General features: G+C 32.7%; 1 protein-coding gene across 4 annotated transcripts in view; it reads right to left on the minus strand.

The window, feature by feature from the left end:
• Nucleotides 1-24,961, minus strand: part of LOC126884493 (neprilysin-1) — a 162,128-nt gene that overhangs the window by 129,548 nt on the left and 7,619 nt on the right. For 2 of the 4 annotated variants that reach the window (XM_050650428.1, XM_050650426.1), the window contains exon 2: nt 5,091-5,151. The exons of the other annotated variants lie outside the window; for them this stretch is intronic. Coding sequence is in view for 1 of the 2 variants with exons in the window: in XM_050650426.1 (XP_050506383.1) it covers nt 5,091-5,151 (61 nt within the window). In the remaining variant the exon portion in view is untranslated. The remainder of the gene's footprint in view (nt 1-5,090; nt 5,152-24,961) is intronic. 4 annotated transcript variants of the gene reach the window in all.

Genomic DNA, 24,961 nt, shown 5'->3' on the forward strand with positions numbered 1-24,961 from the left:
ATCGAAAGAAAAGTGAAGACGTCTTCACTTTTCTTTCGATTATTTACATTTCGGTGTTTTTCTCGTCTAACTTGTATTCTTCGATTGGTCTGTCCGATGTACGATTTGTCGTAGCCCTCTCACGTGATCTTGTATATCTACTCCTTGATTTTCCAATGCAACTTTTGTTTTTGTGGATGATAATATGTTAGCGGTTGTCCTGTCGATGTTACATATAGTCACTAATTTGTTTTTCCGTAAAACTGTGCTGATTGTTTCTGTCGTACCCCGTTCGTCTGCACCATTCCTCCCATGGCAAGTCTAATTCGGAAGGTATTTTAAGCCTGTATTTGGGTACCAAATGGTCAAAAGTCATCATTCATTCAGTATCCCTGATTGCATTTATGATATTAATTTTGGTTTCATTTGTGATAAGTCATAGGAATTTGCTATTTTTAGAATAAAAAAGAGCGTTCTTCAAATTATACGGTTTATTTAAAATTCACCAAAAAAAGTTATTAAAAAATGAATTTGTTATGACGTCATTATTTAAACGATATATGAAAATATAAAAAAATTAATTTATCATTTATCGTATCTCGGCGTTTTTGCTTACATATTACCTAGCGTAGATATATACCTACACTCTGAGCAAATTAGGAAAAACAAGGAAAAGTTATTTACCAGCTATTTTATTACTGGAATCGAATCTTATGAGTGCATATACATATTACTAATATAGGTACGCAAAATTCGCAGAAAGTGTGCTGTTTTGTATATAAACAAATTAGCATCGACGAATTTAACTTTAAACCGGAAACTTCCAAATAAAAATTCACCATATTTTGATTTTGCACTTAGACATTATTTTCCCATTTTGTTCGACGAAAATTTTCCTCGGAAAATCCGGGTTTTCCCAAAAAATCGTTAATCTTAAACTTAAATTTTAGAGAAGTAATTATTTATTAATAATTAAATTGCTTGGTGGCATAAAAGCTTATTTGTAGTATATTATATTTCCGGAATCCAGCGACAATCTAACAAATAGTTTCGTCTTCTTCTTGCAGTACCGTCTCCTATCGGAGGTTGGCTACCATCGCAGCAATTTTAACTTTGTTGGCTGCAGCTCTGAACAATTGTATTGAACTGCACCCGTACCACTTCCTTAAATTTCGCAGCCAGGAAATAATCCTACTTCCCATATTTCTCTTTCCAGAGATTTTTCCTTGCATTTAGAGTATTAGCAGGGAGTCCTTTACAAAAGCTACACAAATAGTTTAGCAACAATTAAATTGTTAATTAAAAATTTACGGTCGCAATAATAACCAGAGTAATTATTATGAAACACCAGAATAACTATGATTTTCGTAGAAAAAGGCACTATACCTTTCTAACGTACTTTACAGATATGAAATTTGACTATTTGAATGGTTTCATGAATGTTTTATAATTATTTATGATATAAGTGTTAAAAGTACAAGTTTAAGGCACGCATGTGAAAGTTTGCAGAATGAGCGAAGCGAGTTCTGCAATTCACATGAGTGCCATAAAAATGTACTTTTTAACACGTATATCATACAATATTTTTTCTACAAACGTCTTATATATATCAACAATTATAATTTATTCATTCTCAATTACAAGACAATACCTACAAAAACTTTTACTTGAACTTGACTGACATTCCATTTTTATATTTTTCTTGACATTACATCAAAACTGCTTATACTGTCAATACGTAAATCATAACAGAATAAGATCTACTTTTATTGTTGTATATTCTAACAAAATAGTTTTTTTCTACAAACGTGTTAAAAATGCAATAATACAGTATAAATTAAATTTTAAAAAACCTTTTAAACCATCTTTTTCAAATTGCGCAAGTTGTACTATTATGTATAATTGTAATGTTAATAAATGAAATATAAATATTTTGTAATGTTAATAAATGAAATATAAATATTTTGACGTTTCACAATTTGACAATTCACTTTAACTGCAGTGCCTTAAAAATTTTAAAGCACTAGTGCTTAAAAGTAGCATTTTTAACGCTCCTATGGAGTGCTAAAAATTGCATTTTTAACACGGTTGTAGAAAAAAGTTATTAACAATTTTTTGGCTTATTAAACAAATATAATATGTCAGCAATTATTATTAGATTACATTAAATTCAGAAACGGTATTGAAAATAACGCGTCAGAATGATTCTTTTAAAGAAACAAAGTAAAATTGCAAAGAGTAGTTCCCGAGATACAACCGGTCAAAGTTGACCGACATTTGCGACGCACTTCTAAACAATGGGGTAATCTTTGAACTATTACCTTTTTATTTCAGCCCTCTTTCTACACACAAATTTTCATATCTTCAAGATACTCTTAAAATATATTAAAATAAAAAAACGATCGGTATTAGGTATGAAAAATACCAAAAATACCAAAATCCCAATCAAAAACTAGATTGTATAAAATAGAATTTTTAAGTTCAAAATCGGTATAGGTTAAAAAATTTATTTTATATGAATATAATTATAAAATACTACAAAATTCCACTTTTTGACATAAATTTAATTGATAATATCGCAAATTGTGTACAATATTTTTAATAATTAAAGTAAATAAATTTTAAGTTCACTCAAATAGGGCTTTTCATTCACAGTCATTTGTTTCGAGCTTCTGTCATATGTTGTATAATCCGTATATATTAATATTATACACGGATTATATGACATTTGACAGAAGCTCGAAACAAATGACAATCGATGAAAAGCCCTATACTAGCCATTCGATGACTGCCATAGATCACTTACATTCAATCTTGGTTAATTTGATTAATCGCGGCAGGTAAAGTAAAATTCTTCTTTCAGTACAATAAAGTGTTACTTTACTGCCGCAAATGAGAGAAAATGAGCACAATAATGAATGACTTTAGTGACGGTTGGCGATAAAATAAATTAAAACTTTACCGATTTAGTAATTATTCAATATTGATAACTATCGATTAAAAATCGAAAGCGGCCATCTTGCAAAAGTTATCTGTCATCACTGTTATGAAATTATTATGACGTCTAAAATTTAAAAAGTTCTTAAATTGTAAATTGCAGGTTAAGTGTTAAAACCAATACCAAATTATCGTAGAAAGTGAAATTGTAGATAAAATATATTTCGGCATTGTCCAAGCTGCCAAGCTTTCAGTACTTCACTCTTTAGTTTTTTATTCAGGGGTTATTAAAATGAAAGATGATTAATTTTATGAAATAATGAAGATAATCAAATTAAAAAAATTGTGTAGTGTTATAATGAGATTTTAAAGAAATTAAATAAACGACAGATTTTTATTCAAGTTTTTTTTATAAATTTTATATTATTTTTAAATAATTACAGAGCTCAAACTCTTACATAGTCAACAAATTATGTTGGCGATAAAATTTTGTATGCACCACGTCAGTAAACACTTTTTATCTAACTCGTCTGTTACTCGCCTCGCTCGCTACACTCGCTCTTCTCGTAATATCAGACTCGTTCGATAAAGAGTCACTTTACTGACTTGGTACATAAATAACTATTCTCAGATTCTCATAGAGTAATTTTCTTATATTTTTTAATCCGAAGTAACTCGAGTAGAGCCACCTAACTAACGTATTACTAAATGCCAAAGATGCTTTAGTTTTGTGATTATTATATCACAGTAAAACTACATATTTTTTCCTGTTGTAGACCTTTTTTTAGAAAAACTACACGTGTACCTTTTAACGTTCAAAATACAAATATTCTCATTTGAAAGCTGTATAATCGTTGAAACAAAACTTTCTTTAAACAAATTAAAAATTTTTGTTATAATAAATAAATTAATTTATTATAAAAAAATTATGGCGTTTTTCGCATTTAGTGATGCGTTAAAAAAATGAAGAAAATCGCTCTATGGGAAGCCGTGAAAATACATTCTTTTAACGTATACCTACCAACTTTGAATTTTGAAATTCTACTTTATTCAACCTAGTGTTTGATTGGAATTTTGGTATTTTTTGGATTTTTCACGCGCAATACCGATCGTTTTATTATTTAAATATATGTTATGAATCACTTGAAGATATGAAAATGTGTATGTAGAAAAAGGACCGAAATGAAAAGGTAACGATTCGAAGATTACCATCCTATTGTTTATAACTACGTCGCAAATGTCGGTTTTTGACCGGTTGTATCTCATAAACAGGAACCACTCCTCGCAATTCAACTTTGTCTCTCTTAAATAAAGTCCTGCCGAATACTTTCCAATACCGTTTCCTTAACTTAATGTAATCTAAGAGCTGCCGAGGTATCCTATTTTGTTTATAAGCGAAAAAATTGTTTATAGGTAATTTTAAAAAATCCTGAGGCCAGTGAGGCCTCTCAAATAGCCCAATTTCAATTCTGCAAAGTGCGTTAGATATGTATGTATTGTATAGTACCTTTTTATACGAAAATCATAGTTATTTTGGTGTATCATAATTATTCTGGTTATTATTGCGACCGTAAATTTTAACCTAATTTTCAATTTAATTGGTGCTAAAATGCTTGTTAGATCGTCGACGGCGTACGGAAATATAATTAACTACAAAAAAGCTTTTATGTCACCAGCTATTTAGGTATTGATAAATAGTTCCCTAAAATTTTAGTTGCAAATTAAAAATTTTGTTTTGGAGAAGAAGAAGAAGAAAATTTTAGTTGCAAATTAAAGATTTTGTTGGGAAAACCCGGATATTCCGAGTAAAATTTTCGTTGAAGAAAAAAATATATCTCAGTGCAAAATTAAATTACGGTGAATTTTCATTTTGGCTGTTATTGGTTTAAAGTTAAAATTTTCGGAGTTACGGAGCAATAATTGAAAAAACGAAGATTTCGGAGCGCTAATTTTTTTACAAGCAAAATAGCACACTTTCTGGCGGATTTTGAATACCTGTATATGCAATCTTAAGATTCGATTCCACCAATAAAATAGCTAGTAAATAACATTTATCAAACATGGCCTTTTTTCGGTAATCTGCCCAGACTAATACGACCCAAAACATTCACACTGTATGAAAAAACAAATTGATTCCGATGTTAAATGATATGGGTATTATGTATAGAACTTACATTTTCGCTCTTGAATTGATTTCTACTAGATAATCATTGCGGTCGCTCCTAGGTTGATTTCCTGCAATAGGAAAATGCTCGGTTTATTCATTGAATCAATACAAAAGTAATCAGAGGTAATTTGTGAACAATAAAAAACTATTGTTATATGGATTTGGATTAAAAAATAATATATGCCACTCCTTATTTCATTGTCATGAAAAGGAATTTTCGTATTATTTCATGAACAGTATAATAAAGAAGTGATATAAAATATATGTTATTAAAAACGTAACCTTTTTTTATTTATTGGCTTTGTATTACTTGATTCACCCCCGATAATAGTTGCAAGACCTTGATGCTGCTTCGGGGGCTTAAGCTGACTGTTCAGATAGGGCTGTGGCTATAATCTGGCGCAGGAAGTGGATCAAGTATGTGTGTGAATGAATGGGATCTCCCTAATAAGGACCTCTCCGATGAATGAAGGCACCTCCTATAAACGGACAAGCCTGGTGAACGGGAAGTATGAAAGGATGTGAAACGACCTCGCTAGAGCAGTTCCTGTCACAACTTAGCTCTCTGGAATATCTGGGAATCCTTCCTAGGTAGTCAAGAGCCTAATAATGGATGAACTGCTTCAGCGACCAAGAAGCAACCTACCCAAGCTATCTCTACCAGGATTCACAGTGTGGAGGATGGTGCTCGCCCCCTAAAATGGAATCTCAAGACTGGATTATTGTCCAGATGCTCGTCCATAAGACGAGCATAGATGTGGGGGCTTGCCTTAACCGGCCGGCCAAGTGGAAGGGAACCACAATAAAATCCCCCAATTTAAAGGTGGAACAGCATAAGCAGAAAAGATGAATGGTTAGAGGGTATCTAACTAGTATTATGCGTATTCTGAGGCACCTGGCGCACCCCCGTTTCCATAGCCTTCCTGTAGCATGCGAGGCTCTGCTGCAGGCGATTTTTATTTCCCTAGCTTCTCGTGGAAACTTTTATGGAACCTAAAAATGAAGAAAACAAAGGGACATCCGACTCCCAAAGTTCGGAAACAGGCATGGAAGTTGGCGAACCTCATGTACAGGCCGAAAACAAGCTTGAAAAAACTGAGGAAGAGCTTCTCCTAACTAGTGGCGACGAGCTTAAGTCCTTAAGTCCTCAACAAGGGAAATAAACAGTAAAGCTCAGTGGTGCCGCAAGAAAAGGTTTAAATACCTTCTAGAGAAAGGGCTGACTCCGGAAGAAGCCCGAGAGAAAGCAGTCGAGCCCATAAAGGAGAAATCTCTGGGAAAAGGACTCAAAAGGGTCCGCTCCGAAGTCCGAAGAGAACACTCCTGAAGGCCGACAGGCAAAAAAATCAAGGAGTGATGCAGATAAAGGCGACACTGTGCCTAAATCTGCAAAACCCTCCTTCAGTCAAATGGCTGAAGGTATAAAAGTGGGAATTCTGCCTTCGGAATTCCCAAGTCAATCTCTTACAACGGAACAATTAGAGGCCGTTAAGGAATTGATCCTAGACAAGATTCTAGAGCACCAAAAAGAAAAGAGCGAAAAGCCTAACTTCTTGAGTGCTCAAAACAGGCTCGGCTGGCTAGCTCTGATGTGCGCCAATAAATCCACCTTGCAGTGGCTAAAGACACACATTGGAGATATACATCCATGGGAGGGCGCCACGCTGAGACTTGTAGAGGGAGAAGAAATTCCTCACACCAAACTCTTTACGACGTACTTTCACGGAAGAAAAGAGTATTCAACGGACAAAATTTTAGGTCTTATAGAGGCTCAAAACAGCCTCCATGCCTCCTCATGGAGAGTAATAAATAGGTCTATAAGTCGAGCCGTGGAGATCCTAACCATCTCGGTAGATAGCCGAAAAACAAAAAACTATGGGATATACGATCAATTATAGATATGGTCGTACAGTCATACGGAAAAAGAGTGGCAAGAAAGAAGCCACAACAAGTGGGTCTGAAAAACCCACAACAAGCGGGCCCCAAAAACCCGCAACAAGCGGGTCTCAAAAATCCGTAGCAAGCGGGTCTCAAAAACCCGCTACAATATCTAAGGCCCCAGATGAGCAAGAAAGTGCTCAACTTACGAGAATCGAGGGGAGCGAATCTTTGGAGCAAATCCAAGCTGAATATCCAGGAGGACAGGCAAGCAAATACCATGTACAAGGAATCAGCCATAGATAAAAAATCTGTGAAACCGGATAAAAAAGATAAGAGGAATTAAAACGTCCCCAAGCCCTTTTGAAAACCCAACTTAAAGGCTGAAGTGTCTACAGATAAACCTTCAACATTCAAAAGCAGCTACCAGCGTGCTTAGAAGAAGGTTTACTGAAGACAACATAGCCATAGGTGTCCTACGGGAGCCTTGGATTAATGGAGGACGAATATATGGACTCAACATAAAATCAGGTAGGTAGGTTGTAGTAACAATTGTAGCACCAATACTGACAATCCAAGAGCAGCGCTACTGCTCTCACATAATACCAAATATATTTCTGTTCCAGAATTCATTACGGCAGATTTGGTAACCGCAATAGTGGAAATGCCAACAGAAGTAGGCAAGAGGCAAATTTTTATTGCCTCGGCCTACTTCCCGGGTGACTCTGAAGACTATCCACCTCCAGAGGAAGTACAAATACTCATGGGATGGTGCAAGAGGAGGAATAGACAACTAATTCTTGGCTGCGATGCAAATGCACACCACACAGCATGGGACAGTACAGGAATTAACATCTGCTAACAACCTAGATATTGCAAGCAGAGGTAATAAACCCGCATTTATAAACGCAATTAGGAAAGAGGTTCTTGATATAACCCTAACTATGTCGTTTATAGCAAATAATATATATACAACTAGCATGTCTCGCATGAAGCCTCAATGTCGGACCATCAACACATAAGATTCGACATGGGCGCATCTGAGGAGGACTTTGAGGAGTATCGAGTATCAAAACAGACCAATTGGGACACTTATAAAGAGCGTCTCGAAAGCGAAATGGAGAAATTCGATACGTCGCTCGACACAAAGGAAAATCTAGATAGAGCCTCAATAAAGAAAGACAATTTCAAAATGCCATAATAAAGGTATATGAACCAAGTTGTCCATTTAAACGTACGACAACTAATAGAGATGTTCCCTGGTGGAACAAAGAGTAGGAACTTATAAAAAAGGTCAGTACAACAACTTATAAAAAAGGTCAGACAACTCTTCAATAGGGCAAAATGTACAAGTAGCTGGGACCCCTACAGAAGTGCCCTTACTGAGTACAATAAAGAACTCAGGAAATCAAATAGGAACTCATGGAAGAAACTGTGCGAAGGGATAACGGAATTAGCCCCTGCACAACGACTCCAAAAGGTTCTTTCAAAAGATCACATAAATGAAATCGGACTGATTAAAAAGCCGAATGGTGACTACACTGAGAGTCTAACGGAAACTATTAGAGAGCTTTTAAAGACTCATTTTTCTGGCTCTCAACAAGTACTAGATTATGAACCGCAAAGCATCCAGCTGGCAGAGGCCCCAAAGGGCCTCAATAGATCCGGCAGACAGCTAGCGGAAAAAATCTTTACAAAAAACAAAATCGAATGGGCTGTTAAAAGCTTCAAACCTTTTAAATCCCCGGAACGGGACGGGACGGAATTTTTCCTGATTTACCTCAAAAAGGCTTCACGCAAATACAGCCCAACTACAGCGGCTTTTCTTAGCAAGGATTGTGCTGGGTCACATTCCAAAAGCTTGGAGGGACGCAAAAGTGGTATTTATACCAAAGACGGGGAAACGTCCTACGGACGAACCAAAGTCTTATCGCCCTATATGCCTCACCTCTTTTCTCCTAAAAACAATGGAGAAACTAGTAGATTACTACATAAGAAGCGAAACTCTAATTAGCAAACCATTTCACAAACCTCAATTTGCATACCAGATAGGCAAATCCACTATAAATGCTCTAAATTTCCTTGTTGGAAACATTGAAAAGACAATAGTGGCAAAAGAAATAGCTCTTTGCGCTTTCAATGACATAGATAGAGCATTTTATAACATCTCATATGAATCCATAAAAAGAGCACTAGTAAAGAGGAGCATTGAAGCCTCACTAATATAATGGATTCATGGTTCATGCTAAAAACCAGAATCATCACAGCTAGTATTGGGGGAGTTGAATTATTGACACTACTTGAGTATATTGACAAAAATGTTGAATATAATCTTCCTAGGCATATATTAAGTAAATACTTAAAAATATGTATAGACCAGGGCGGATCTGTAAAAATATTAGTACATTTGGACGTTGAGAGGTGACTCAAATTTTTTTGCAGAAATTGCTTGAAAATAACTCAAATACTAATATTTGAGTTATCACCCTCTCAAAAAGGTCCGGAACATTGTTTAAATAATCAAAATGTCAAAAAATGAAGGAAAAATTGGATTTTTTCTTCGTTTTTTGATTATAACTTTAAAAGTATTCATTTCCGAGAAAAGTTGTACTGACATAAAAGTTGCATAATTAAATTTCCTACAATATAGAGTTGGTCATAAATTTAAAAAATAGTCACCCTTGTTGCAAAATAGCAATAATTGCGAAAAAACTATACAAAAACAAGTATTCGCATTTTACGTTTTTTCAACCATTTATGCTACACTTAGGGCCTTCATATTTCACTCAGAAAAACTTTATAATACACTAAAACAATACTGCAAATTTCATTAAGATCGGTTCAATAAATTTTGCAAAATAAATTTTGCAATCCAGCTTTCGCAAAAAAAATTCGTTTCTTCAAATTGTTACAGGACTGAAAATAAAGCAGATAGCAAGTTGAATTTTTTTTTGCATATAGAAGTATACTGTACCTTTTATTTGCAATTTGCAAAATTAAAATCGATTAACTACCACGGCGTCAGGAATTTTTTTAAATAAACATTAATTATTGGTGCTACGCGCAGGACAGCGGTTAGTTTGCTCTGATTGGGCATTTCAATGACCTTTAATAATGATTGATACATTTTAATTTTTATTACATTTCGATATAAATAAATAAATTTGTTTATTGCAAAATAAAAACACATACTTTATCCTTTAAAATAACACTTTTTTTAGCAAAAACTTTCTTTGTTCATATATTTTAACTTAGGGAATAAAAGTTTATTATTTTTAAACATATGCAATTGTTTAAACAATATTTCACAAACAATAATAAAATTAGTTTGATTTTTGTGGAATTAAAATATTAAAATACAACAAAATATAGAGTAAGAAACTAATATATTAGCTAAAGATTAGAAGAAATTTTGGTGGAAATCAACTTGTGTTAATCAAACACCGCTGTCCTGCGCGTAGCACCAAAAATTAATGTTTATTTAAAAAATTTCCTGACGCCGTTTTAATTATTCGATTTTAATTTTGCAAATTGCAAATGAAAGGTACAGTACACCTCTATAAGAAAAAAAAATTCAACTTACTATTTGCTGTATTTTCAGTCCTGCAACATTTTTAAAAAATGAATTTTTTTTGCGAAAGCTGGATTGCAAAATTTATTTTGCAAAATCTATTAATCCGATCTTAATGAAATTTACAGTGTTGTTTTACGATATCATAAAGTTTTTCTGGTTAAAATATGAAGGTCCTAAGTGTAGCATAAATGGTTGAAAAACGTAAAATGCGAATACTTGTTTTGGTATGGTTTTTTTCGCAAGTATTGCTATTTTGCAACAAGGGTGACTATTTTTTAAATTTTTAACCAATTCTATATTGTAGGAAATTTAATTACGCAACTTTTATGTCAGTATAACTTTTCTCAGAAATTAACAGTTTTAAAGTTATAATCAAAAAACCAATAAAAAAATCGAATTTTTCCTTCATATTTTGACATTGTGATTATTTAAACAATGTTCCGGACCATTTTGAGTGGGAGGATAACTCACATATTATTATTTGAGTTATTTTCAAGCAATTTCTGCAAAAAAATTTGAGTCACCTCTCAACGCCCATCTCAAAACAGATGAGCCCTGGACTAGTATGAATGATTTAAAAATCCTGAGAAAAATTTATTTTCCTAACCTAATAGGATTAGGTAACTGCTGGTAAATGCTGTCATCAGGACGTTTGATATTAAAATATCAATTATTTATTTATTGATTGCACTAGAAAAATACTTTTAAGTAACTTCAAGTTTTTAATACTTCCTTAAAACAATGAATTATTAAAACAAAAGTTTAAGAGGTCAATTGTAAGTTTTTTTTAACCTGGAAACTAAAGATTAAAAAAGTGTGGTAACTATTATTAAGCTATAAAAGAGCTTATACAAAATGATGTCATGCAAACTCTTAAAAGTGGCACTTTTATTATTTAGATCTATTAGTATTTTAGGTCTTCCAATGATCTCAGTAGTTCCAATAGCTTCAAGAGAGAACATATTTAAACGAATTTACGAGGTTAAGCCAGCAGCAACTGTTCTACTGCGCACCTGTGTTGCTAGTCAAACCTTCAAGATTGAAAGTATGCAGAAGCGCAGTGAGTTAGGAGTCGGAACTAGGTCTAGCCCCAGAAACAGACGAACCACTGCAGCACTACTCTGTGGCACCACAACGTAGCTTCCGATGACCGGCCACTCTGTGAATCCACAAAAGTAGTTTACCGTGGGTTCTTATGCAAGCCACTGTGGCCGGTCCACAGCAGAACCCCACATAGCAATGTAACAGGGATATTCAAGGTCAACGCACGTTTGCTAGTTCGCTCCCTGGCACGGGATGGCGATACTAGTCTCATTTCTGCAGATTTCTGCACGTGCATGTTGTTCCTTCGCTCGTTCTGTCACCACTGTCACTTCCGTTTCGTTGTGTTTTCATTTCCTTGAGAAAAATACGACGCCATATTTATTTGTTTTATTTTTTAATAAATAGCGTTTAAATAGTGCATCCAATAACAAAAAGTGTAAAGTGAATTACAGTAGTTGTGTTTTATTCCAAATATATACAATTTTGGTGTGGTTTAAACTGATGAATAAATAATATTGTGTAAATATACAGTGAGAACGTAAAGGTTGGAATAAATTCATTTTCTCGAGAATGGACGATTTTGGAAAAGAATCCCGAAACAGGTCAATTTTTATTTTTAAATTACGACTTTTTGGCATATATATCATACTAGTGACGTCACCCATCTGGGCGTGATGACGTCATCGATGATTTTTTTAAATGAGAATAGTGGTCGTGTGATAGCTCATTTGAAATATAATTTAATTCTCTATTCAGTAATATAAACATTAACATAATTATTTATACAGGGTGTCCAAAAAAAATTTTTTTTGATTAAATTTATTGACATAAAAAGAAGAATATATGTAATTTATTTAATTCAAAATACATTTTACTGCTCTCAGAATTTATTGACATAAAAAGAAGAATATATGTAATTTATTTAATTCAAAATACATTTTACTGCTCTCAGAAAACAGAAAAAAATGAATATTTGAAAAATAATCATTGATATTGGCTTAAATTGGTTCAAATTGTCACGAGGCTGGTGGGTGGCTGCTTTAATATTGAATTTAAGCAAAAAACAACATTTATTTGCCAAAAAACATTTTTTTCTGTTTTCTGATAGCAGTAAAATGTATTTTGAATTAAATAAATTACACACCTTCTTTTTGTCAATAAATTTAATTAAAAAAAAAATTTTTTAGGCACCCTTTATAAATAATTATGTTAATGTTTATATTACTGAATAAAGAATTGAATTACCTTTCAAATGAGCTATCATACCACCCCTATTCTCATTTAAAAAAATCATCGATGACGTCATCACGCCCAGACGGGTGACGCCACTAGTATGATATATATGCCAAAAAGTCGTAATTTAAAAATAAAAATTGACCTGTTTCGGGATTTTTTTCCAAAATCGTCCGCTCTTGAGAAAATGAATTTATTCCAACCTTTACGTGCTCACTGTATATTATGTATAATAGGGTAGTTTTGTTTTAAGTTTTTACATTGATAATTGATAACAAACATTTTATGAACATACATATAAACATTTTTATAAATAAAGATTGTATTCTATGTTTTATTCTTTAATTTTTTAACCACTTTGGCATTTTAATGTAATGGAAAATAAATGTAACCTCAAAATAACACAAGAAAATCCAAATAGTATACGAATGGTAAACGTTGATTGATAAATACATACAGGTATATTTTTATCAATCAACGATATAAATATTATCGTATAGGATAAGGATTTTGTTTTCTTTTGTTATTTTAAGGTTATATTGATTATCCTTATGAGTTCTCAATCCCAGTTAATTTTACAGGTCTTTTGAATTTACCGCCATATGGCATATAGTTACGCTCCCGACCACTGGCTGATGCGACAATCGTCGTTTCACTCGTTAACACGGAACTTGCATTGCTATGTGGGGGTGTGCTGTGGGCCGGTCACAGTCGCTCATCTGGGGTGCAACGTCCACGTCACATCGGAAGCTGTTCTGTGGATCCACAGAGTAGCGCTGCAGAGTGATCCGTCTGGTTTTGCCCTAAATTTTTATATAAATTAAACGTGCTATTCTAGACGAGCTAAAGTGGCTAGCCACTGTCGCCGATCCTCGCTGCTAGTGGCGTCCATTTACAAAATCATTGGCGCTACAAAATCGCCTGCCTAAGCCACTTTGTGGCTCCACTCAGTAGCGCCGCAGAGTGGCTCGTCTGTTTCTGCGCTAGAGATACGAAATAATAGGGAATATCTGATCCAGTTCCCTTCTGTGGTAAAATAACGTGGTTTAAAAATCCATTGAAGTCCTTGAAAATAAATCCAAGAGCCGAAATACATTCAGACCATACCTATACTGTTTTTGATAAAAATTAAACTGCAGTTAAAGAGAATATGGAAAAAGAAACAACATAAAAGAGCAAACAATGCAAATGCTTGAAGACCTAAGTATACAGAAAGCAAAAAAACTTGAGCCTAACGAGAAAATGAGAAAAATGTGGACCAGTATTAAAAATGTCTTGGTTACTGCTACCAATGATAAATTAAAACCAAATATAATAACAAAAACTAAGTGCAGATGAAGGACAAACTGTTGCAACTAATGAAAAAGAGACGAGCAGAAAAGAATTAAAATCTCACAAAATTCATGCAAACTCAAATTAACACTAAATAGATTAAAGGATGCAAGGATATATGGTTATAAGAAAAATATAATGAAATTAAATATTTATAAAAGACAAATAATGACTTCCATTAACATAAGAAAATGAAAAAAAAACGCCCTAGAATTTCCGTGCAATTCAGAATCAAGAAAAACAAGTAGGTACATCAATGAAAAATAACTAAAAATAAGCAGAGGTATAAAAGATATGAATATTATTATTAGTCCAAGTAATGAAGCTTTTCACCTCGCAATTTTTACAGAATGGATCGATTTGCTTGAAAATTTGAGAACAAATAGTGGATAGTCCAAGGATCAAAATCTATATGATGCCGAAAGGCGCTTTTACCATGGGGGTGGTTGCCGCCCTATCTCGAGGGTGGAAATTTTTTATTACATTTTGACCATACAAGTTGATAAAAACGTTCATTCTAAGCAAAAAATGATCTATACATTTTTTTTGATTAAAATTAATAGTTTGCGATTTATTCGCTATCGAAAGTGTTAGTTTTATATTAAAAAAAATCAATATTTTTCGATATACTCATTTACGATTCACTCAATTTCTGCCGTAGAAAAAATTTTTTCAAACCAAATTCTTGGATATGAAATAACCTACAATTTCATATTTAAACATTTTTTTGTATCTCTGATGCTAATCTTTCTATTCTGAAGAAAATGGCATTTTTTATTAAACTACAAAAATTCCTTATTCGCTTTTAACTCCAGTTTTTTTAAAACTAATCATTCTAAGCCAGTCAAACTTCTAGAATCTATTACTAATACATAAATAAAGAAGAATGAATAAGTACAATGACTAAAAACACCCCTAACTTACATTATTATGCTTCCAATTGGATTTCTCCTTTTTTTTCAAAAGAATATATTGATTTTTAACCGTAACTTTTTATTTTTTACGATAGAAAGTTTGGTAAAAAAGAATGTTGTAGGTTTTTACAAGATCTATAAGGTTATTAATATTAAATCTTTTTAAAATCCTCAGTCACAAAAAGAGGTGACTTTGAAAGGGATGGTAAAGGTGGTTTTTGCATGTTAATACAAGATTTAATTGTCAATAGCTCACTCAATTTTTGCCGCAGAAAAATTTTTGCAAATTAGGTTCTTGAAAATTAAGTAAGCTACAATTTCATATTTAAACATTTTTTCGTACCGCTCACGCCAATCTTTCTATTCTGAAGGAAAGGCCATTTTGTTCAAAACTACAAAAATTCGTTATTCGCTTGTAACTTCATTTTTTTTTTAACTAATCACTCTAAGCCGGTCAAACTTCTAGAACTTATTAATAATACATAAATAAAGAAGATCAAATAAGGTCAATGACTAATTTTAATTAGGATGGTGATTAGTGGGTTGCTTTCGATCACTTTTTCGATGAAAAAAAATAGGGACTGACATTCTTTTCATTACACACAAGTAACTTAATTTTTGAGCTAGATACTTTTTTTATATTTCTTGAGGTAGATATTTTTATATAGTTTAAATTAGTTCAAACAAGTTATCCTTGAAAAATGCATAGTTTTCCCGTCTTTTGACTTTGAAACTGTAATATTTAGCATTTGACGAAGAGCTAACATATTATAATAAAGTATACCTCGATTACTATTGGTCTTAAAGAAAATTTTAAAAAATCGATTTGGTTTATTTTTTCGAAAGGTACATTTTTGTTAAGTAAAGTTGTTTTTTAAAACGAAAACTTTTGGAGTTATTACCAGAAAACTTATTAAAAACATTGATTTTTTCGATATAAAACTAACACTTTCGCTAGAGAGTAAATCGAAAACTAATAATTTTATCAAAAAAATGTATAGAACGGTTTTTGCTTAGAATGAATGTTTTACGAACAAAAATTTACACCCCCCGAGATGGGGTGGCAACCACCCCCATGGTAAAAGCGCCTTTCGGTATCATATAGATTTTGATCCTTAGACTATCCACTACTTATTCTCAAATTTTCGAGCAAATCGATCCATTCTGTAAGAATTGCGAGGTTTTGTACTATTTTAAGCTTCATTACTTGGACTATTATAATATTATGTTTATCCAGGAACTAGATTGCATACCACTATTGAAACAATTGACCCGGATTACACAACAAGAAATGCTTAAACGTTTAGAGAACGAAAAACTCATTGCACGAACAAAGCATTGTTGCGTCTACAAACATATTGCTAACAAGAATTTAACAAAGGCAACATAAAATTCATACTCTCAGAATCTGAAGTAGATGACAAAAATATATGCTCGTATAATAAAAACGTGCATCATTCATTAAACTTAAAAAGTTTCTTTGTTGTCGGAATATAAGCTTAGAACTACGTCTAAGGATGCTTCGGTGTACGTGTTCTCTACTCTTCTTTATGGCTTGGAAGCGTGGACATTAAAACAAGTCCACCTGAATAAGTTGGCCGCCTTTGAATTTTGGTGTTACAGAAGAATCCTATGAATATCATGGATTCAAAGAATGTCAAACGTGGAAGTAACTAGAGGGATAGGAAATAAACCGGAAATAATACTAACTATCAAAAGACGCAAACTTGAGTACTTGGGACATGTGATGAGAGGGCAAAAATACTCATTATTACAACTTATTATGCGGGGCAAAATCCGAGAAAAGCGAAATGTGGGAAGACGAAAAGCATCCTGGCTTAAGAACTTAAGGGGATGGTTCGAATGCAGTAGTGCAGAACTATTTAAAGCGGCATTCAACAGAGTCCGCATTGCCATGGTGATTTCCAACCTTCGATAGAAGATGGAACTTTTTTTTTTTTTTATTAATGGCTTTGACATAGTCAATTAGCCAGACTATTTGTTTTCTTTTGTATGGTATTACAATAACAATTTTAAGTTAATATCTAAGCCTACCTATTATCTAAATTTACAGGGTGTTATAATATATTAATGGATACATTTTTCAATTTTGTGTGATATTTTTACAATTTCTAATTTTATTATCTAAGCCTATTTAAAATTTAAATTTACAGGACGTTACATATTCGTAAAGACATTTTAACGTCTGCTTATTTTTTGGAAGAAGAATTTCGTTTAAATTGACAGGTAAAGGACAATTTAGATCAATTAACTTTTCATACATCACTTTAATATTTTGTCTGTACTGTCCACACTCCAATATGAGGTGCTGTAGATCTCCCATTCCACCACAGGCGCAATATGGGTTATCACTGATACCTATGCTGTGTTTGTATGCTGGGGTTAGTGCGTGATTTGACCTCATTCTGTTTATTGTTTTTATAAATAGCCTATTTGATTCTTGTTTAAACCATCTCTCATTTGGAATTAGTGGTTGGCAATTTCTAAAATTTATTCCCGTTGTACTTTGGTTATATACACGTTGCCAATTTTGTTTGCAATGGTTTTTACTGATATTATCTATATCGGTTACTGGTAGAAGTATGTTGTTTATGTTTCGTTTGGTTAAAGCTGCAGATTTAGCTAATTTGTCGACTTCTTCATTTCCAAATATTCCAGAATGTCCTCTAACCCAACAAATAATAATTGAACTGCCCGAGGAAGTAATATCATAATATAGACTCTTAATTTCTATCTCAATGTGGTTTAGACTTTTTGTCGATTGGATAGAAGTGAGTTTGTCCACAATACTTCTACAATCGGTGAAAATGATATAATTGTCCATACCAACAGAGGCTATATATTTTAGCGCAAGTAATAAAGCTGATAATTCGGCAGTATATATTAGGCAATCGGCATGATTCTTTGTATTCAGAATTCCAGTGATATATTGCACTTCCGGTTCTATTTTGAATTTTGGAGCCGTCAGTAAAAATATATTGAAACATAGGCCACTTGTCTTTAATTATTTTGTTGATAATACTGCCTGGAAGGTTTGAATCCATGTAATTTGTTTGTATTATCTTGGAAAAGAGAGTTTCAGGAGGTTTAGTGTAAATTGGAGGTATTTTATTTTTGTATATTTGGTGTTCATACATTGTCAATTTCCTATAGCTTTCAACGTATATGGGGGTTTTTTTAGTACACCAATATTTGTGGCTTAAATCTAATATATTCAAGTTACGAATAGTCCTCAAGTAGCTGACGTTTTTTGAAATAGCTCTAGCTACAAACTTATCTGTACAAAACTGTCTACGTAGAGTAAGTGGTGGTTCCTTAGCTTCAATCTCAATAATAGTAATAGGAGTAGATTTTAAGTAACCGAGACAGAGTCTCAAACATTTATTCCTTTGGATTTCAACTTTATTAAGATATCCTGTTGACGCAGACCCATATAAATGACAACTATATTCGAAAATTGGTCGAATCATTGAGCGATAGAATAGCAATGCAATATTCGGGTCAGCTCCCCAACCGGTTCTACAAAAAGCTCTAAGGATATTCATAGAATTTTCTGATTTCTTTATAATATAATGAATTTGATCCTTCCATAACAATTTACGATCCAAATACGTCCCAAGATATTTAACACAATTTTTTATCGGAAATTCTATTCTACCTAATTTGAAGGTGCCTTGAGGAATTTGGCGTTTTTTGGAGAAAAAACAAATTTCAGTCTTTGTCGTTGATATGGATAAACCTAGAGAATGGTAATCATTTTTTACACAATCTAATGTAAATTCAAGTTGACGTCTACAAATGTCTAGAGGAGAATGGGAGGTGTACAACACAACATCATCTGCAAATTTTAAAATATTAGAGTGTGGAGGTACTATGCGTTCTAAATCTATATTGTACAATGAAGAAAGAAGTGGACTTAAAATACTACCCTGTGGTATACCTATACTCCTTAACCTTGGTGGTAAAAGGTTCTCGTTTATTTTTAAGTAAGTCCATCTATTCTTGTACAGGGATACAATGAAATTTGAAATTTTAACTGGCATTCCAAGATCTACTAATTTTTATAAAGAATGTCTAAATTGATGTTATCAAACGCTGAAGTTACATCTATAAATGCTGCAGCTGTCGACGCCTGATTTGTAAAATTGACCTGTAAAGAAGAGACTAGGGAAGTGAGAGCATCTTGTGTAGACCTGGATTTTCGAAAGCCGTACTGAGATTTGGGAAGGATATCTTCGGATTCAAGCCAGTATTCAAGCCGATTTTTGATTAATCTCTCTAGAGTTTTTAGTATACAGGAACTTAAAGATATAGGGTGTTATCTGGCTTTCCTAGTTTTTTTATAGGTAATACAATATAGTCCTTCCATGCTTTGGGAATTAAATTTTTGTTTTGCCATATAGTGTTAAAAATTTGTAGTAATAATAGTTTGTATTCTGTAGGTAGAAAATATAGCATAGAATATGATATACAGTCCATCCCTGGAGATGAACTATTATTTTGCTTGAGTCCATGATTTAATTCCCATAATTCAAATGGTTTCTCTAGATTGAAGTTTTCTCTGGGTACGGTAACTGTAGCTTCATTTATTTGACTTGGAACCTAAGGAGGTGAAATCTTGAAATGGAACTCTTCTATCCATGCAGCTTCGGTGTTTATCGGAAGTTGATTTGACTGCTTTCGGTGTTTGTAGCGATTTACTTTCTTCCAGACGTCGCTGATTGGAGTGTTGGAGTTTAAGCTTTCGCAGTAATTTATCCAAGTTTGTTTTTTTCTAATTTTAAAAGTTTTCTTTGCTAAGGCATCTAATTTTTTGTATTCAATAAAGATTGTGAAGATTAGGATTTGTTTTATAACGTCTATATGCTGTTTTGCGGTTATTTGCAGCTGATTCGCAGTTATTATCCCACCATGGTTTTGGTAGCTTGTTTGTAGGATATTTGTTGTTGTTGTATGATTTTGGAATTGAGATGGTTGCGCATCGGTTTATTTCGGTAACTAATTCTTCATAAGTTTGTGGTTGTTTTCCCGAATAAAAGTTCGATGAATACAAATTCCAATCTGCTTTATGTAAATTCCATCTTTTGTGTGTATTGTCACCATGTTGTATTGCTTGTTCCGAGTTTTCCAAGGCGATGATCAAGGGTAGATGATCAGAACCATGTGGATCTTGAATAACAGACCAAGTTAATTTAGATACAATGTCCTGGGTACATATTGTTATATCGATTGCTGATGGGCTGGAAGTTAGTGCAAGAGTTGGAGAACCATCATTTAAGTATAATTATACTTGAATATATATAATATTGAATATATTATATATTATAATAGATTACATTGTTCTATCGCCTCTAATAAAACTTTACCGTGAGTATCATTATTCTCGCAACCCCATGCCATGTTGTGAGCGTTGAAGTCTCCACCAATGATGAATGGAGAAGGAATGTGTTGAAAAAAATTGACCCATTCTTCAACCGTTACTCTAATACCTGGTTATTTATATACGTATATTATATGTATAGGTTTCTTGATACACGAAAGTTTAACAGCTATGCAATTATAAGTAAAATTATAATTATCCAATAAATTTATCTCTTCTGTAATTATTTTATTTTTAATTAAAATTGCTGTGCCTCCGTACCCATCAGGGCGATCAGATCTAAAACAATTATATCCTGAGAAGTTATAAAATTTTTCTGGTTTAAACCATGTTTCTGATAACATGGCCACATATACATATTTTTGAATAAGTAAGGCTTCTAAATTTGGTTTATTAGAAACTGCTGAGCTACAGTTCCATTGTAAAAAGTTTATAGGGTTAGTTGTGTCTGACATTATGTTTGAAATAGTAAGTCTTCTTGTGAGATCGCTGCCGTACTTAAGTATTTATTAATATGTTGTGTAATCTCTGTTTTTGATTTGTCTAAATTTTCAGTGAGTTTTAATGAACTAATTATATTAAGAACCAACTCTAAAATTACATTATTTAATTGTGATGGTACTCCTTGTGTTTGCAAGTTTGTTGTATTTGTATGCTCTGTATATTTAGACGTATTATAAATACCACCTTTTTGTCTAGGAATATTTTCTTGAGAAAGTATTTCTTTTCTAGCTGATTCCAAAGGATTGGGAGAACTTGGCCGGTGTCGCTTAAAATTTATTTTTTCTGGGTTATTACTGCTGAAGAACATTTGTGAGGAGAATTTCTTTGCGGATGAAGCTGATTGATTTGGAATTACTTGATAAGATTGCTCATTCTGATTAGAATTGGTTGGCAAGGAAGAACTACTATTTCTGGCAGCAATATTGGCATATGAAACTTTCGGAATTTATTTACATGCATCAAAGAAATTTAGATTTAATGATGACATCGTATTCTTAATTTGTTTCTGTCTAGAAAATTCAGGACATGAACTTAGGTGTGTAGTCAAATGATTACCTTGACAGCTGAAACAAGTTGGAGTATATTCATTTACTGTACAATCTTTTGTATTATGGAAATCATGACATTTGTTGCACCTGGGACGTGCTTTACAATTAAATCCAAGGTGTCCAAAACGGAGCCAAGGGAAACATAATAGAACTTTTTGAACATAGGGTTCGACGTCTTTAATCACTTTATTAATTGTGATATATTTAGGAAGAGTTTGTGCTTTAAAATTAACAATACATGATTTTGTTGGAACTTTGTCTCTTATTGTTTTATCTTCGATACGTTTCTCTGCCTTTCTATTTATTCTTCTAACCGAAACTACTTCGAACTTACAGTGCATGTCATATTGCTTAATTTTATTTTTGATATATTCTTCTGAAAATTCTATATCTATGTCCCTAATTATACCGTGTCTATGGAGTATAAACTTCGGAACGTAAACATCTAAATTGTTGTTTGTAAACAATGAGCAAGCTTTTTGATTGATTAAAAAATTGGTTGATTAATAATCTTTAAATTTAATTCTAATTCTATTCTTGCCTATTGAGTCAATACTAGTAATTTTGTTATCTAAATTCGAAAAATTAGAGAGTATAATGTCGCCAATTTTGATAGCATTAAGCTGACCTTTAAAGTTCGGAGTATTATTTTCTATATATACATGGAAAGGTCCTACGTCACTGCTCTGATATAGGAAATGTTCTCTTATATTGTCTGTAGAATTATTATCTTGATCCATCCTGTTAATATCTGGAGGTTTATCTGGAGGTCTCCCTGCATAGTCCATATTAAATTTTAAAGTTTTTAATAATTGAACACTTTGTCGCTTCTAATTGACGTCTCCAAACGGAAACCCCAAATGGGGTAAAATAGATTCAAATACAATTAACTTCTAGGTTTTTCTTGGTCACTGGCAATAAAAAACTATTAAGGATGTAATAGATCGAGGTTTACAAGCTCAAAATATATTATTTCACTATTTAAATAGCAATTTTCAGGAGCTGTTTTTTGGATGACTGTATTTGACTTAAGATGGAACTTAAAGAAGAATATAATAAAAACCTATGTAATTACAAACGGCAAACGTTTGCATAGGGCAGGGTACTAATTTCACAAAGAATTTGGCGTAAATTCTTTGTGAAGGGAAGACAGAATTCTGCGCTCTCACATTAATTGTTATTAAGAGCTTTATTTTTTATGGAGTCATTATTTACTTTTTAAAAAATCCATCTTCTTCTTTAAGTGCCATCTCGGCGACGAAGGTTGGCAATCATCATGGCTATTCTGACCTTCGAGGCAGCTGCTTTGTACAGTTGCCTTGAACTGCAACCAAACCATTCTCTCAGGTTCGTCAACCAGAAAAAGCGTATCCTTCCTACGCTTCTCCTACCCTCTATTTTTTCTTGAATTATGAGTCTCAAGATGTTATATCTTTGGCCCCCATCACATATCCGAGATATTGCAATTTGCTTTCTTTTACTGTGTTTTCAATTTCCCTCTCTCTCTCTCCCTGCTTATTCTCCTTAACATCTAATTCTATATTCGTGACTCTATCTATCCATGAAATCCTTAACACTTTTCTAAATGTCCACATTTCAAACGCGTTAAGTCGATTTATTGCATTTCGGTAATGTCCATAGTATAATGCTCTATAGTAAAGCACACTGTGTACTAGTGTTGCCAGGTCCGATTTGTTTTTAATCGGTACATAAGCAAAAACAAATCGGGATTTAGGGTTGTAGATCGGGACAAATAAACAACAATAGCCCAGTAAATGACCGTTTTGGAGTGTCATTTTCAGAGTCGACTCCGAATTGCATAAAAATCTGGTTTTAGGTTCTACTTACTGTCTATTTCAAAGTTGAACTTGTACCGTTGGTTGCTTTTACTTGGGGGGTGACACTTACAGTTACCCCTTCTCGGGAGTAAAAAAACGCGCGTTTAAAGTAAGTCCCAAAATGGATCAACAGACTAACCCTATAAACTTTTGTTCTATATAATTTTTAAACTAAGTCGATAAGTCAAAAAATTGTATGTTCAGAAAGTCTATAAAACCAGTAAAAGCAAAGTTGTAGCACATCAAAAATACATTCTTATTCGTCAAATTCCAAATCGAATTTTTCAACTTGAAATAACCAAAAAATTAAGCAATTTTCGGGCAAAACCTATTAAAATTTTTTAAAGGTTTAAAAAATCTTTAATTTTTGTTTTATATAAAAGTCTCTAGCATTAAAACTAAGCGAGTAACGCTCAAAATAAAGTTGGCTCCTTTTTTTGGTAAAAAAATCGTGAAAATCTCCCCTTATTTAGCACCGTAAATAAAATTAATCGTTACCGCTTTACCATTTACTTTACATGGTGTATTGTTTATACGATCTGTAAGGTTAACCGGTTGGGAGTGCTTCGTTATGAAAAAAATTGGTTTTATAGTAAAAAAAATTCCTAAAATATTGGAAAATGTCCTTTTTTCAAAATAACTTAAAAAGTATTAGTGATACTAAAAATCTCAAGGAGTAAAAAGTAGGTGGGTTTTGCTTTTATAAATATGATAGATACATTTTGTTTTTCTGTAAGACAAAAATTGGTTAAGATATGGCTGTTCATATTTTGCATACACTCGAGATTAGTGACTCGTTTAGGCCCTTTCAATCATGTAAAAAATACATAACTAAAGTAAATTGTTTGTAAAGCGGTAACGATTAATTTCATTTGGGGTGCTAAGTCAAGGGAGATTTTCACGATTTTTTAACAAAAAAAGGAGTCAACTTGATTTTGATCATAACTCGCTTAGTTTTGATGCTAGAAACTTTTTTAAAACATAAAAATAAAGCTTTATTAAAAAAGTGATAATTGGTTTTTTCCGAAAAGTGCTTCATTTCTTGGTTATTTCACGTTGAAATATTTGATTTGAAATTTGACGAATAATAACGTATTTTCCATGAGCTACAAATTTGCTTTTGCTGAGTCTATAGACTTTACGAATTCACCATTTTTTTTTTCATTTTTTTATATTGTGCTACATTTTTGCTAAGAATATTTTTTTCGATCAAATACTTACTTTTTGAGTTATTTGTGAAAATCGCCTGAAAGCGTGATTTTTTTTTGTCGAAAAATACACATTTTCAATCGCAAATAACTCGAAAAGTATTAACCCTTAAATGCATGATTTTTTTTATTGATGTCAAATATCAAAAAAGGCCTTTAGCGGAAGCTTAGTAATATTGAAAAAATAATAGAAAAAATGAAGTTTAATTTTAAACACTTGTTTTTGACAATAACAAGTTTGTTGCCAAAATTCTACATTGTGCATACAAGGTCAAGTTAGGATATAAAATCTACATTGTTAATTTACATGAAGATTATAAAAACAAATATTATTTTTATTGAAACTCAGTGCCACACCACATTTCTGACATTTTGTTTGTATCCCTTACAATTGGGATATTTAC

The sequence above is a fragment of the Diabrotica virgifera genome, chromosome 5, assembly GCF_917563875.1.
Source record: "Diabrotica virgifera virgifera chromosome 5, PGI_DIABVI_V3a".
Lineage (NCBI taxonomy): Eukaryota > Metazoa > Arthropoda > Insecta > Coleoptera > Chrysomelidae > Diabrotica > Diabrotica virgifera.